Genomic DNA, 16,309 nt, shown 5'->3' with positions numbered 1-16,309 from the left:
GGGCTCTTCCTCTGCTCCTGGGAACCCATGCCTGAGTATCTATTTCAGAAGCAGCTCTGGGCTCAGGGGAGTGAGATGGAAGACCCTGAGCTTGGGGGAGGGGGTGAGATGGGAGACTCTGGGCTCCTCTTCTTCCTTAGGGAAGCCTCCCACCAGCATGCACTGTGAGGGAGGGAGCTCAGCCCAGTAACCTAGATAGTGGGAGCCGCTCAGCGGTGCCGCAGGATGCCCTCCGAGGGCCCCTGCTTGCCCCTACCTGCTGCAAGCGCAGGGACTCCAGCTCCCTCTCCAGCCGGGCCCGAAGGCGGTTCTCGAGCTGCTCTCGCTTCTCGCAGGCGGCCTGCAGCTGCATCAGAGCCTGCTGCATCTTCTCTACCTTCTCCACATACACTTGTTTCTTCTTAAGCTGAAGAGGAGGATGGCAAGGGGCAAGAAGGGAAGAGGCTCAGTTGGACCCCAAAGCCAGGCCAGCTCTGCCTCTGGGATCCAACAGGTCTCTCGCAGGGGTTGCGCAGGTGGGGAGGCCACAGCCAGAAAGTACTAGAATGGCTCCCGAGCCCCTGAATCCTCCAGAATCCCACCGTCCTTGTGCTTACCCCAATCTAGCCCACTCACAATCTCTGTATTCAAGGGTTGAAGAGAATCTCCGCCCCCCAAGAAAGAGTCTGGGCCTGCTGTCCAAAGGGCCCCAGAGGTGCCAGGTTCTAACTGTGCTTCTATGATGACCGGGGCCCATTGAGTTCCCTGGACTGGACCTCACTTTGCTCTGCAAAGTCTCGGGGCCAAACGAGATCCAGGAAAAGTCTGTGTGCTGTAAAGAGGTAAGTGATGTGCAGACAAAATCAATGCAGGGGAATTGGAAGAGGAGGAGTGGATCAGGAAAGGCTTCTCCTAAGAGCAGCTCCCCAAGTGGAGCTGTGAAGGAACGAGAGGTTTTATGGGAGGCAGAACCTTCCGGGGATAAGGGGCTGGTCTATACAAAGACAAAAAGGTGAGAGACGGACAGGATGTTGGATAGGAGAGAAGGGCAGGAATACAGATGAAGGAGGGATTATGGGAAATCAGGCCAACGAGCTTCCCTTCTGCCTTTGACTTTCTGTGATCTTAAGTCCCTTCCCGTCTTTGGGACTCAGTTTTTTCCTCAGTAGAATCAAGAGGTTCAACTAGACATCTCATAGCCCCTTTCAGATGTACAACCCCATGGTACCCCAGCCCAGCCTTAACCGAGTCCTAGTTCTTGATGTGCTGGCTCCCAGCACCTTCCTGCGCTCCCATCGGACTCCACCACAAGGAACGGCTTCCTTGTGACGTCGACAGCCCGGGCCAAGCCCTGCCTCTGGCGCACTGGCACGAGGCAGATTCCCGCCCTGAGTAAGGCGGAGTCACTGTCAAATGTCAAATGGAAAATGTTTCATCAAAACAACACAGGGCAGTGCAGAGAATATGGATTTGTGGCTTTCGAAGTCAACATGTGGCCATGGGGGGTGGATACCACGACTCTAGGGATTCTTTCTCAGACTAGAAGTAGGAGAGGCCGGCTCTGGGGACGGGGAATCTCCTCCTGGCCACTGGGCCTATCACAGGCCTGGGCCCTATCTGTATGTGAGACAGAGACAGACAGAGAGGAAGAGAGAGAGACAGAATGGAGAGAGGAAAAGAAAAACAGACACAAGGCCAGAAAGACAAAATGAGAAAGAGATAGAAGCAGAGAGAGAGACCAAGAGACAGAGACAGAAAGATACAAAAAGAGACAGAGACAGAGGCAGATCAAGGAAGAGAGAAAGACAGGGAACAGAGAAAGAAAAAGAAAGAAAAACAGAAACAGAGAGAGACTGAGAGAGAGGGAAAGAGAAAGAGAAAGAGGAGAGAGAAGGAGACAGAAACAGAGAGAGAGAGAGAGAGAGAGAGAGAGAGAGAGAGAGAGAGAGAGAGAGAGAGAGAGAGAGAGAGAGAGAGGAAGGGAGAGACAGAGAAAAACAGAGAGGAAAAGAAAGAAAGAGAAATACAGAGACAGAAAGAGAGATAGAAAAAGAGACAGAAATAAAGAGATAGACAGATACAGAGAGCGACAGAGAGACAGACAGGAAGTGAGAGAAAACAGAGAGAGGAAAAGACAGAAATACAAAGGCAGACAGAGAAAGAGACAGAGAAGGGGAGGGAGGGAGAGACAGAAAAAGAAAAAAGGGGAGAGAGACAGAGAGAGACAGAGAGAGACAGAGAGAGACAGAGAGATGCCCACCTGGCTGCCTCTTTTCCCATCTTCCTCCTTCACTGCAATCTCAATGGCCTCTATTTCGGATTTCTCTGACAGAGTCCCTCGCCTGCCCCCTGCACCATCTTGTTGCTGTCCTTAGGCTCCCCCAGCAGCTTCAGTCTTTGCCCCCCCCAGCTCTCTGGTGACCCCGCTACTCCGCTGACACTTCAGACTCAGTAGTGGCCTCCTCAAATCAGTTCAACAGCATCTTCTCCCTCTCTAATCTCCGGGATCCCTTGGACGCTCCCAAATCCCAGCATCCCGGAAAGTCCGTCCCTTGCTTTGGCTTGTACATCCTTGCCTTCACCCTTGACCTCTGGGGCCCCCTCCCGCGGCATGGCTTCCTCCCGCCCCCACCCCCTCAGCAGGACCCGGGGCCTCCGTCCTTGGCCCCCGTCTCCCTCCGCTCATTCCCCCAGAACACATTCCAGAGCGCCTCCCCGAGCCCTGCCTCCCGCTCCCCTTCCTGGCTCCGAGGCAGACGCTCCCCGGGCAGAACCTCAAGCTTCGCGGGGACCAGCCCCTCGCCACGAGCCCCCGAGCCCGCTCTCGGCTCTGCTTTCTCCTCACAGTCTCCTGTGGGGCAACCTCACTCTAGTTCTCCCCCCAGCTCCCAATGCAATAGCTCCCAGTCCCGCTCCTTCTCCCCTGCCATCAATCTTCCATCCGCCCCAGCTCTGCTCGCACAGGACGATCCGGGCCTCCCGCCTGGCTTGTTGCAACAGCCTCAAGCCGGCCCCTGTTTCCAGTCGCCCCATACAGGAGGCCAAGGTAATCTTCCCAAAGTCTCTCTTCCCCCCTGTCAACAATCTTCAACGACTTCCCGTCCCATACAGGACGTGGTCCAAACTCCTCAGCTGGCCACTCAAGGCTCTCCCTAATCTGGCCTTGGCCAGTATTTCCGACATTATCTTTGCCCCCACCCCCACCCCGATCGATCCCCCATCTGCTTCCACTGTCCCGGGCCGTACGGCCGCCGCCTCCCACGCTTGGATGCCGGCCCTCATTCTTTGCTATCTACCATCACCGGGAGTTCTTCCCTCCCAAGCCGCCCCCAACTCCCCACGTCTGCCTGCTCCCACCTCCCCCGCGACCAACAGAGCTGTTGTCAACATTCGTTACCCAGAGTTGGTCCCGCATGTACCATGCAAGCCCCACCTCCTGGGGCCGCCCCCCCCACCATTGGCACAGGATCCCCAATCTGAAGCCAGAGAGGCCCTCTGGGGCCAGCTAGTCCAACCCTCTCGGTTTACCCGAGGCCGTGCTCCAAACAGACATCACAGGCAGGATTTGAACATGCATCCTGAGAACCAGTGAGCCCTCCCCACCACGTTATCCCGTCTCCCTTCAAAACTCAGCACATAAATGCTGATTGGCTAAAAAAAATCAGAAATAATAACTGATGTCCTGTGAGGTAAGGGTCATTAAGTCCACTTTCCAGAGGAGGAAACTGAGGCACAGGGCAGTGCCTTTGCCAACTTAACTTTTCTGGACCTCAGTTTCCCTCACTGTAAGATGAAATGGTTGAACTGGGTGACTCCTGGGCGTGGTCCAAGGAAACCCGGCAGTGTGTGGGGGCAGAGAGGGCGGAAGGCTTTCCAAACTAGGCTCGGGGCCGGATGCAGGAGGCAAGGGAGGCTCGGCACGTGGCCGGGCAAACGCTCTGCTCTTTCCATCCCTCCACTGAAATCATCAGAATAGGGTCCCAGGCATTTGGCAGGCCTCCGGCCCGCCTTCTGAGTCAGGAAAATTTGATCCCTGCAAGTAAATACATGGTGCCATCCCTACTCCCCATCTGACAACTGTGAGTGTCGTTCAAACTGTGTGAGCGTGTGTGTGTGTGTGTGTGTGTGTGTGTGTGCGCTCGTGCACCGACAGGGTACACTCACCCCTGTGCCCTCCTGAAACTCTGCCTCTCTTTTTATCACCTAAAGAAAAAAAAAACTTCCTAAGTGACCTGGGTCCGTCTGTGGGATGGGCACGGGGCCTTGGGACTGGGTGCCAGCCGCCCACATGCTGGTTAACACACGGCTTTGAGATAAGTCCTTCCTCTGGAGAGTCGGGGGCTGGGCTATGGGCTTTCCAAGGGCCCCTCAAGCCGGCGATCAGTGGCCCTTTGGCCGTCAGGCTGGGAAACCCAGAGACCCCTGCTCAGAATCAGGTTTTTAAATCAAACATAAAAAAAATCAATTATATTGGGATCCGGCTGTCAAAATTAAAAAGCAGGGGCAGCCAGGTGGCCCAGTGGATAGAGCACCAGCTCTGAAGTCAGGAGGACCTGAGTTCAAATCTGGCCTCAAACACTTAACCCCAATTGCCTCAGCAAAAAAACAAAAACAAAAAACAAAAAACAAAAAAAACCCCCAGAAATTAAAAATTAAAAAGCAAATTTGTAGGAGCATCCCTGTTCTGGACCCTACAATCTTGCTCAGCAGCTGGTGAAGCAGAGGATCTCAGTTCAAGTCCTACTTGACCCTCACCAGCTGGGAATCTATGGGCAAGTACCTTAATCTGGGCCTCAGTTCCCTCCTGTGCCAGATGGGAGTAATACCTCCAAGAGTGGCTTCCTCACCCGAAGGAGATGGAGCCGAGAAAAGCTTTGTTTCATTTTGCTTCCCCTCCTCCGTCTCTCTTAGTCTGGGAATAATTCAGACACGGTCACAAAATGGGCCCAAATTCTCCCGTGCCACGGAGCCCACACGGAGCATGTGTCGGCTACTTTAAGGTGTCACATCCCGCTCCTGGGCTTCCCGTGGCCATGGCCACTTGCCCAGCACCTTTCCTGAGAGCAATGATGAGGGTTAAACAATCCAGCTCAAACTGGGGACAAGTGGGACTTCTACCTGGATAAACACTGGGGCCACAGTCTGAGGGCGCAAATATTCCCCATTGTGGTGAGGGTACTCAGGGGCGGCGTCCAGTAACACGGCCTCCGCTGAGGTCCTTCTGAGGCCATTGGCCGCTAAGCTGGGTCTTCCCCCCTTCTCTTATTCCCTTAGAGCCACCCCAACTTCACGCACAAAAGCCATTTTTTTCAGCTGTCCCCAAAGAAGCCCTCACATGCCTCCCCGCCCCTCTTCAGCCTCCTAGGGAATGCAGCCTCTCAGGAGCCTTCTGCAAGCTCAGCTGGGTTTGACTTAGCCCCTGGCTCCAAAAAAAGAGCTCTGCCCAAGCAATCTCGGGAATACTATCCCGTATTAGGAGAGCGGTCGAGCCCGCTGCCGGCTCATCATCCTGCCTTGTCCTTTCCCATCCTGGCACAGCCTGAAAGAAATCTAGAGTGGAGGAGCGATCACCTCAAGGAACTAGCCACCAAAGACCCAGGAGCTCCTGGGTAATGGCGAGGAGTCTGGGAGCAGCCCTCAATCTAAGGATTTTAAATGGCTTTTCCAAGACCGGCATCAAGGCAGAAATGAGAAACCCTGAGGTTGGAGATGGCTGACGGCAGCCAAAACTGGTGGGTCATTATGGTTCACAAAAGGGTCCGAACCATACCGAGATATGACTCCAGCCAAACTCACAATCCCTGCTCTGTTTATCTGAACTGGCAAGGCTCTGGGGTTTGGGGAATTCTTCTAGTCGGTCAGTGGACGGAGAGCTGTCTCCACCTTATGAGATCTGTCATTAATCATTATCGCTGGGAGGATCCAAAGACCGCAAGCTATCGGAGCAGGGAGAGACTTTAGGGGGCGGCCGGCACAACCCAATAAATGGCTGACCAAGAATCTCTGCTCTGCCATATTGGAAGGGCCAGGCGTCTGGCTTACGGAGCACTGGCAAGGGAGAACCTGCTGCTTCCTGAGGCGGTTGATTGCATTTGGGAAGAGAAAAGGCTCACTAAATCCCATTAGGAGTTCACATCAAGCCAAATGCCATCTCTCCTTCCCCTGGTGCTCCTCATCCTGCTCTCGAGGGCAAAGCGGGATAAGGCTAACCCTCCTACGCATCTTAAGTCTTTTCTTCTCCACACTGAACAGCCCCATTTCCTTGACACAGCCTCTCTCTGACCGACCCTAAGCCCCTTCCTTTGTTTTCTAGAAGACAAAAACAACATCCAAATAGGGTAACGGACTCAGGATCGCATTAGATCTGAGCCGGTAGGAGACCGGAGGGACTGGCCAATCCAAGCCCTCCGTTTTAGAAAGCAAAGCAGGGGCCTCCGCTGGGCAGAGGATTTGCCCAAGGTTCGAGAGCCATTGGCTATCAGAGCCAAGGCTTAAAAAGCCAGGTCTCTTCCCATCTTCTCAAAGGCCCCTTTGAACCAGTTGGCTGTGGCAGGAGTCACCCATCCTTATGGAAATCATCCACCTCCCCCAACATGACTCAAAAGAAGCCATGCAGAAATAGGGTAGAGTGAGTGTCAGCCAGAGGGGGGAGCAACCAGTGGGAAGAGCGACTTTTGTGGGACCACCGAGGAAGGGAGCAACCGAATGTCCGAAGATTCGAGCTTCCCCAAAGTCGATTCCCCTGGCCCTCGGTAATCAAAAAGGCGCCGGCTCAGAAAAGGTTAAGGTAGCTCCCTCTGCCCGTATTCTCCCTGGCTATCATGCCAGCCTGAATCTGGCAAATGGAAATAGCTGGCACTCTCGCCAGCCCTCCCACAGTCAGCTCTGTCCTTTCCTGTTGAACTCCACACACAGTCAAAAGGCCCACCCGCAGCATCTCCCTCTCCCATCCTGCCAAGGCCTTTTTTCCCACCATCCCGGCAACAATTACCCAAGCATCGGCCGGGCCCCGGATCCTCTTGACAGCAGCCGGCCAGAAGCCTGGGCAGCCCTGAGCCTCGTGGGCAGAGATGCCAGGCATCTGTTGAATCTCTGCTGCGAGGTCGGCTGGGGGCTGGGAGGGGATTCGAGGGGCTGGCGCCGGAGGGCCATTTGGATAGGAGAGCGCCACGGCCGCCGCAGAAGACCGAGGTCCTCGACGCCGGGCCCGAACGAGCCCCTGGCCCTCTTCGTTCGTACCTCCGTGACCCAAAATATAGAGCCGAGTCTCGGAAGACACCGGCCACCCAAGGTCCTGGCTGCTCACTAGCGGCAAGGCCGGGCTGACGAGGATTCCCAGATCAAATCCCCATGTGTCTTAGCCATGGTACTACACCATCTCCTCCCTGGGCAAGCATCCACAGAGGAGGGCTGGCGAGAGTCTCCGGACTGGACTCGGAGAAAGGCAACAGAACGATTCTGGAAGGGCTGTGTCAGCCCCTAGTACCAGCCTCTTCTAGGGCTCCATGCCAGTCTTTGGCCTGGAACGCAAGAGGGTGAGGAGCTTGGTGGGATGAAGAGGAAGGAACAGCCTTTGGAGAAGCCCGATGGTTCACCCCCAGAAAGAGGCGAGGCAGTCCAAAACAGAAGCTGATCACCAGGCTGTACCCCAAGACCTCTCGCTCCTAACCAATCAGGCTGCGGCCTTGTCTTGCCCTCGAACTCACTCCTGCGGCAACCTGTGGTTTTATCGGTAAGGACGCTCCCTCTCCCCTCTCGCTAATAACTCCTCCCTGCGTACACACATCACCTCCAACTGAGTAGATGGTCTCAGGCTGGCATGACTTGGACAGGCCATGAAGAGGCCCTGGGAAAACAGAACATCCAGAGTGTCCAGGGAAAGGAACAGTCGAACAGAAGCTCTGTGGGGACAAGGACGGCCTCACCTTTGTTTTCTAAACTCCCCTGCCTGGCACAGCGCCCGGAACATAAACTAGTGCTTGAGAGATGTTAAGTGAATTGTCATTTCCTTACAGAGAGTTCCCTATGTGGCTTTGGGCTCAGACTAATAAGACTTGGAGTAAAAGTCCAGTTGGACAAGTCTGTCTCTTGGTGCCTCAATTTCCCCAGGAAGTACTGCTTAGTTAAGGTCTACAGGTAGGCATCTACAGTCAAAACGCCCTGCCCATCACCTGTCTGAAACCTTCCCACTTTCACTTAACCCACAAGTCCCACCCCCTCCCAGAGGCCCTTGTTTTTTTGATGGATCAATAACAGCTCAGTGCTATCAGATTTGTGCTGAATTTTCATTCATTTGATCTGGACGGAGAAGACTGAAGTCACCCACATGTCCCGAGCTTGCTCCCCTGGCTCTGCCTTCCTGCTCTCCCCTCCCTTGTTCCTTTGCTCCTGGAGGAGCCAGGCCAGCTCTCGGGGCCCTCTGTGCCGTCACTTCTGGGAGCCGGCCTTGCTCACCATTTCCTCCCTTCTCTACCGTGTTCTGCTCCTCGTGCTGACTGGCCTCCTAGTTTGGGACTCACCGTCCCAGCCATGTGCTGCCAAAAACCCTTTGCCGACCTCGCTCAGACTGTCATCTGGTGCTCTGGCTCCTCAAAAGGGAACCCCCCCCCCCGCTGCCTCTGTTCCCTACCGAGCCGTAAGACCGGTCCCCATTCCAGTGGAACCACTGCTCCACTGCTCTCCAGCTGCCATTGCCAATGGCGTCTTCATGGTGAAAGTCAATGGTCTGAGCTTAGCCCTGGTTCTCCTGGGGATTTCTAGAGCCAGGCCACTGCTGGATCCTCTCTCCCTATGGGCTGCTCTGACAGGGCTCTCTCCCGACTCTCTGATCTGGACAGAGGGTCAGTCACTGGTTCATCTTACACCTAATGGTGGCAACAGGAAGCCTTCCCAAAAGGTCTCCCCATATTCCCCTGATCTACAACCTTCAGTGGTTCCTTATTGCCCAGGGGTAAAACACAAAGTCCTCGGCCTGAGATTCACTCAAAGCTCTCCCCGATTTGCCAGCTTTGCCAACATGGAGGAGGAGGATTCTGCATCATTTCCAAAGCCCCAGGCTGGATGTGCTTGGACTACGGAGGGCTTGTGGGGTCAGGGAGGGTTTCTCTGTCCATTTGCTTCTATCGTTCCCCCTTCACCTCTAGCGCTCACCCTGCAAGGGCCCTTGCCCCAAAGAGAAAAAGAATCGTCCCGTGGCCCCCCAGAGAGCCGGGGCTGTCACGACAGCCGATTCCCCTCGGGCCGGAGGAAACCGGACCCAAGCAGGAGCCCCGAATTCGGGCTGGATCGCAGCAGCACCGGGCAAGCGAGCCCAGGGCAGCTTCCCTTACACCGCACGAGGGAGACCAGGCGGCTGCCCCCCGGGAGCAGGCCCGGGTCTCATCTGCTGCTGGAAGGAAGGGGGCAGGGAACCGGGAGGGGGAAGCCAGTTGAATCTCACTAAGCTGTGGTTTCAAGGCTGTACACATGCTAGTGGTCATCAGGTCTGAGAATCTGGAAGAAATTATGGGGCCTCTGAGATTTTGCTGAGTAGGAAGTAAAGCAAAGACAGGATGTAAAACACACACACACACACACACACACACACACACACACACACACACACACGTAACCCCCTCAGGCTCTGGGCTGCTTCTCCCAGCCAAGAGCTGGTCTCATCAACTCCACCCCCTTTTACAACACAAACTTGGAACTTCTGTACAATTACAGAAACCAGGGGTCCGGCCAAGGCAGCCATCCCAAGGTGGTTCCCGCGGCTGGTAGCCACTGGCTGGCGTCATTCGGCCAGTACAATCGGAGAGGGCGCCGGGAGGCTTCGGGTCGAAGCCTCACGAGCACCTCGAAAAGCCGCCCCCTCTCTCTTGGTCTGCGCCCCTTCCTCATTCCGTGGAGTTTTGGATGGTTCCGCCCAGCTCGGACGACGGAAAGCCGTCACCTCGCCATCTCGAGGCCCCCTCGTTTACGTGATTACACTGAGAATCGCCCCCCCCCCCAAAGGCCCTCAGAAACCTTAACCACGCCATGGACCTGGCTGGGCCGAAGCAAGGAACAAAGGAGCGATTTCACAGAATTCTTCTACCGGAGCCAAACCAATGGGAAAGACAGATGCTCACCTCACCCGTTCCGTGGTTCTTCCGCTGTGAGCACAGCCTCCAGTGCTGGAGGCTGAACCCCCTTCCCTTCCTCTGGCGTGAGAAAACAAAAAGGAAGCAGAGACCCAAAAAGAGAACAAGCCTGGAAACCAACGCAGAGCCAGGGCACCAAGGGTCCCCGCAGATCTTTTGGTGTGCTGAGGAAACTCCTGTTTGAGCTGCCCCCCTGTGGCAAGGGGATTTGTACCCCAGGCAGTCGGAGGCAAAGCAAAACACAGGGCCCGGAAACCCTTCGGCTGCCCGGATTTCTCTCCACAGAGCAATGCTGCCCGTCTTCCCCCCTACAAAGTCCCCTCTCGGGTCCCTCCAACTCCCACCGCCAATCAACCCTCTAACCCCCAGCTGTCCAGGTCATTTCACCAGTGACCCTGCCTCCCTCCCTCCCCAACTCAAAAGGTAAAGCACCATGTTTACTCCACACCCCAGTGTTCTAGCCACGTGTCCCAGAGACTCAGTCCACTGGCAGGGAGCAGCCCTTGGGTGCCATCTACCCTAAGACTTCTCTGCTTTCACGCCCTCGTCCTAAGCTTCAGGGTCAAACCCAACCACCAGAGGGACGGGCAGCACAACCACTAGCCCACCGGGAATGGGCAGATAAAAAGCACTCTGACCTTTTGCCCTTAGCTTGCCAGGTACCACACTTGTAGACTCACTCAATGCCATCTCTTCTCTATTTGGTCCTTCCTCTCTACCTCCCCCCGCCCCGGGCAACCTGGACTCTGCCCCCGTGTCCCCTGGCTCTGATAGGTGGCTTCCTATTCCGGTCTATACCCCACTGCCATTTGGGAGCCCTAAGAATGGAACCCTAACAATCCTAACCTTTACCAGCTCTTCTCTCTGGGTCATGTTCCTCTGTTGGCATGGAAGCTCCTTGAGGGCAGGGACTGTCTCGCTTTGGGGGTTTGGGATCCCAACATTTAGCCAAGGCACCAAATAAGAACTCAACTGATGCTTTCTCTGTCTATCTGACCCAGGTCCAGCATGGGGCCACGGGACAATGGGAGGGTTTTCCAAATCTCCTTGTGTACCCTCACCCAAAGGTAATGTCCACAGGCACTCTGACGTCCCGCAGAAACCGCATGAGCGATGGCACCCATCCTCTCAGGAGGTGGCCAGGCCCCAGCAGCCACAGCCACGGATGGGAGGTGGACTTTCCTATCTCCTCCTGCCCCCCATACCAAACCGTACCTCATCCTCCAGCTTCACCACCTTAGCCTGGGCATTGTTCAGGGCCTGGTCCCGGATTTCAATATGGCGCCGCTGGTCCTCGTTGGTGGAGCGCACGGCTGTCAATTCGATCTCCAGCTTCTCCTTCTCCCGCTGGGTCTCTTTATCTGGCGGACAAGAGGGAGTCAGCACCGTCTCCCAACTCCTTGCCCGACCAAACCCCCACGAGCGACTCCATCGTTTCTGTTGGGACATCCCATGGCCCCGAACTGGAGAGAGTGGGCTAGAGGAGGGCTCCGGGCCCAGCGGCCAGGTTCTGGCCCAGACGCTTCCCATTTCACGTCTGAATTTCCTCACTGGGGAAAGCACAGTGACAGGTGCTGTCAACCCGATGGGGTTCCGTGGCCTCACCAAGATCAGATACTTTTGGAACCTCAGAACCCGACAGAAATATGGGCTGCTGCCCTGTGCTGTAAAAGGCTAAAGCCCTGGCTGCAAATGGCACCAAAAGGTGGAGAAGGTGGCTTAAGGCCCCTGCCTCTCGCTTCCTTAATGGACACGGTGTGCCAAAGGGGTCACCTTCCCAAGCTCTTACATTTTAATAGAGCAGTAAATATGATACCAAATAAAATGTACTTGAACCCCCAATCTGACCCTTTCAAGTGGAACATTATTTCTGGGCTGTGAGCAAGGCCAAAATTAGGTTTTCCCTGGAGACCAGATGTTGCCTGGGCCGACCGCCCTCCCCTTCTTCCCCCCCCCCCCCCCCCCCCCCCCCCCCCCCCCCCCCCCCCCCCCCCGGCCAAACTCTGCATCTGTTTTTCTCCTTGGAAGGCATTCCTTTTCCAAAGGTCTGGTGGCAAAATGAGAAGGTGTCCTCCTGCCTTCTGGGTCGGGCTGGAGAAAGCCATTACGGCCTCCCCCCTGTCTCATCCCCAGACTGGGCTGAATGGGCTGGAGAAACATGAGCTCTCCCGGGGAGAACTGGGACTAACAAACAAACAAACAAACACTTCCTGTCTGTGCGCCCAGTGCCTGCTCTCCTTTTCTGTGGCCGACGGTTGTTAAGTCCCGGCTCCCGACAGACTGAGCTGGGTTTGGGGGGCAGGGAGAGAGGGCTAGGGCTCCCATTTAAACCCCTGAGGGTGGACCTAGGCAGCAGACAGCATCCCACTAGCCCTTGGGTGAATTCTTTCTATCACTTATTCCTCAAACTGGGAGGCCAGGGTGGCAAAGGAGGGTGCCCCGTCCCCTGCCCCGCCCAGCCCAACCCTCCAAGGAGAAGCTGAAATGTTCGTATTGACCTTGCAAACAGTCTGGGAAAATCAAGCTCTCGTGGAGTTTCGGAGGGTTTGCCTCCAAAGTCCCTGGCACATCGTCGCTCTGCCTTTCATTTACTTAAACGGAAACAGTCGCCGGTCAAGTTTTAATGAACAAAGTGATGTTCAGAATCACTTCCAGGAAATGGATTAAAAATTCGAATGAAAAATCCAGTCAAGACCAAGGCCTGGGTCCCTGTTTGGTGGGTCCGTTGCTGCCCACCCTCTGGCCATGAGCGCCCCCTGAGGTCTGCCCTGGGGGCTGATGGTGACAGCGGCCCAGTCTATGCCAGCTTCTCTCCCAATTTAGCTCCTTGGCCCTTGCTTGGAGTGACCATGTAGGGTAGGTGGCTCCATGCTCATTTACAAGTGTGCTTTCTGAGCTCATTTGTGGGTCAACTGGACACACACACACACACGCACACACACACGCACGCACACACACGCACGCACGCACACACACACACAGCGAGCCCTGTCCGGGGTGGAAAATTCTTTTGGAGGCATGAGCTATTAGAGTTCTAAGACCTTTTCCAAGCAGGTTAATAAAAACCTGGTGTGAACAGGTGGGAAGCGGGCAGTTGTCTAAGTTGAGGTCTGAGCTCAGCTCTTTGGATTCAGGCCCTATCAAGTTCAGGCTGGCAGGGAGGGCCCTTTGCTTGGGTGCTCGGCATCCTGGGAGGGCTCAATAAGCACCACAGCCCTGTCCTGTTGAACCGGAGGGCCCAAAATACTGGCTGAAGGCAGCGTGGACAGAAAGGCAAGACCGGCCGAGCAAGGCCCACCGAGGTGGCCTTCCTCCTGCCTCACCCACTCCCAATGGGCTTTGCCCTTCCCCTTCCTCACAGCCCTGTCCAGAGAGAGAACCGGATCCCCAGTGTCCAGAGAAGGGCCCTCTCCTGCTCTCCTGCTTCCTGCCTTTATTCCTTGTTTCTAGCTGCACGTGCATGCCCCAGGCTGACTGGGCCCTGCCTCTAGCACCTGGCTCAGGACCCACTGCGTCGGCCTGTTGCCCGGCCCTGCCAAGTCCTCCTACATCCTGGGATGAACCCTCTTGAGACAAGTCCCTTCCTCTAGTCCTCTTCTTCTTCTTCTTCTTCTTCTTCTTTTTTTTTTAGAGGGGGCAGCCCTGGGGCAAAGAGTCAGCCCTTTGGGTTCTGCTTTGGCTTGCCGGGTGGGGTCAGGCTGGATGTGGCCAGGCTCTTCCTCTCTCTGGGCCTCAGTTGCCCTCACCTTAAAACGAGCCGATTCTTGCCCTGTTCACCTCACAGAGATAGGGGCTACCTTGAATGTGGCTTATTTTGCAGATGAGGAAACTGAGGCCAGAGAGTGAACAACTTGCCTAAAGGAGTATGGGAGGCTAGTTTCTCCAACTCCAGAGGCCTCTCTCCCCTGGCTGACAGATTCTCTTCTTCATGTTTCACAATTCCCTCCACGTGAGCCTTCCCCTGGCACAGCGGGGCCAGGACCTCGGGGCCCCAACGGCCCACCTGCCAACAGGCCGAATCGAGCTGAGGGTCGACGGGCCCCCTTGCTTTCCGTCCTCCAACCGGAGGGCTTGAGACACACAGGCTCGGTTAATCCCATCCGTAAAGGGGGCGAAGCGGCCTGGCCACGAGCTTCACCTTTCAAACCCAGAGCCAAACCCAGGCAGGAATATCAAAGGGGTCCCCTCTGCCTCCACGCCCTTTGCTCCAGCCAACCCAGCCGGGCTTTGCAAAGCCCCGCTGGAGGACAGACTTTCATTTCCCAAAGCTTGCCCCGCCAGGGAGCCGGCCCAGACACCCAGCCGGGAGAGAGTGAAAGCGACATCCTGGCATCGGGACACCAGGCAGACCGCAGGGAATGCAGATTATCGGCAGAGGAGCGGGCCAACGGCAAGAGGTGGCTGTGGGGGAGGGCCGTGGCAGCTTTGAAACCAGGGGACAACGACCTCACAAAAAGAGACCAGGGCGGCCGGGTCAAAGCCTCGGCGGAAGAGGCTGGAGGCTGCTTTGGAGGCCCTTTCCACCAGCCAAGCCCCAGTGGGAGCCTTTGGGGGCATCTACAGAGAGGGAGAGCATCCGGGCAGCTCTGCACTCACAGACAGACCTCTCGGAAGCTCTTCTGCACCTCCCCCCCCACCATGTGATTAGGACACTTGGCAGGAATTAAGCCTTATATGGCTGGGTGGAGCCCATTATGGACTCCCAAGAAAGGAGGGTGAATTCCCCGTTACTAACCAAAGGGCACTTGGAAGACAATGGAAGGCTATTAGCAGGCAGGCCCAGCTCCTCCCTGCCCGACCACAGGCCAATTCTGGCCAGGCAGTGCTCCCCACAGTCGGGAAATGCCCCACCATCCTCCAGACGTAGGCCGAGGGCCTTCATCGCTGAAGCTTCTGTGAGACTGGGAGCCTGGGGGGGGGGGCGTGCCCTCACCTCCCACCAGAGCCCCCGGGGCTCTTCTGAGGGTTGGCCAGACCCAAGTGGGCCCAGAGTCGGCTTTCAGGACGCCTTGGGGAAAACTGTTCGGTCGGGGTGCCAGGTCCAACACCCCAGGGCCCACTTACTCTGTGCGAAGAGCTGGGAGATGGTCTTCCGGGTGTCCTCCGAGCCCTCGTGCTCCTTTTCAGCAAGCTGCTTGTTGGCTGTCTCCATGCGCTCTGTGGGATTGCAGAGGGTCACTAGGCGGGCTTCCGACCACATGGGTTTTTTGCCCCTTGGACACAGTCCCTGCCGAGACCAGCTCGTTCCTTTCTTTCCAAACCCGGGAATGGGGGACTATTACTATCTGACCCCAAAGCTGAAACCCTGGAGGAAGTTGGCCCAGCAGGGAGGCAGAGGGAAAAAATCACACGACGCCATCTCCTCCTCCATGTTGAGAAAACAACTATGAACCAGTTGGACCCACAGCTTCTGTGACCTGAGAGGAGGAGCCTCATCCCCAGGGCAGCCCAGAGCCTCTGGAGCAACAGAAGTGGCGGCAGCTTGGCCCTAGGGGGCAGAACCAGCAACAGCGGGTGGAAAGGGAGCCATGTTCAGTCACAGTGCTGACCGTGAGAACATCCGAGTATGGTCTGGGCTGCCTGGGGGATCCAGGCCCCGAGGGGGTCACCAACAAGGGCCGGATGGCCGCTTGCTGGGGGCTTTGTCAGAGGGCGGAGCCCTGTCGGGCCAAGATGCCCTGTGGGGTCCCTGCCAAAACTGGGCCTCTAACTGAAGCAGATGAGTACCACTGGAAGGCAGAAGACACGACTTCGAAGGCCGGCTTTGCCACCTCCTATAGGGGCACTTAGCACAGCGCCTGGCACAGGGTGGGCACTTGGAGAAATTTCGACTGAATGATCGAGAATGACCTTGGGCTAAGCCCTTTGGATTTTCCAGCCTTAGTTTCCTCCTCTGTGGAATGGGGGAGGTTGGCCCTGATGGCCTCTGGACTCTGAGGTGATCCTGCGAATCTGAAAAAAGGCTTAGAGATCATCTGGCCCCATCCTGCCTCTCCCCACTTTACAGAAAGGAAATGAACTGGAGAGGGAACCAGGACCCAGATGTCTCCAGCTCCAGGGCTGGAAGGGATGTCACCATAGATAAGCTGAGGTCTTGGTCAGACGAGGGGCTCAGCTGGAGGGCCTGTACGAGCCTTTCTGGCCTATGGCCCCGGAGGCCGAGAAGGCCAAGCTGCCCAGTGGGCAGCTCCCATCCTACCTCTGGG

General features: G+C 56.1%; 1 protein-coding gene across 7 annotated transcripts in view; it reads right to left on the bottom strand.

Annotated features, from left to right (window-relative positions):
* Positions 1 to 16,309, bottom strand: part of AMOT (angiomotin) — a 58,395-nt gene that overhangs the window by 13,124 nt on the left and 28,962 nt on the right. For all 7 annotated transcript variants that reach the window (XM_031945124.1, XM_031945121.1, XM_031945122.1 and 4 more), the window contains exons 4-6: positions 15,168 to 15,260; positions 11,319 to 11,464; positions 257 to 406 (exon numbers count right to left, since the gene is read on the bottom strand). In XM_031945124.1, coding sequence (XP_031800984.1) covers positions 257 to 406; positions 11,319 to 11,464; positions 15,168 to 15,260 — 389 coding nt within the window. The remainder of the gene's footprint in view (positions 1 to 256; positions 407 to 11,318; positions 11,465 to 15,167; positions 15,261 to 16,309) is intronic.

This window comes from Sarcophilus harrisii, chromosome X (genome assembly GCF_902635505.1).
Source record: "Sarcophilus harrisii chromosome X, mSarHar1.11, whole genome shotgun sequence".
In the NCBI taxonomy this organism is placed as follows: Eukaryota; Metazoa; Chordata; class Mammalia; order Dasyuromorphia; family Dasyuridae; genus Sarcophilus; species Sarcophilus harrisii.
The sequence above is the reverse complement of the archived record's forward strand: the minus strand, read 5'-3'. Positions and strand labels throughout refer to the sequence as shown.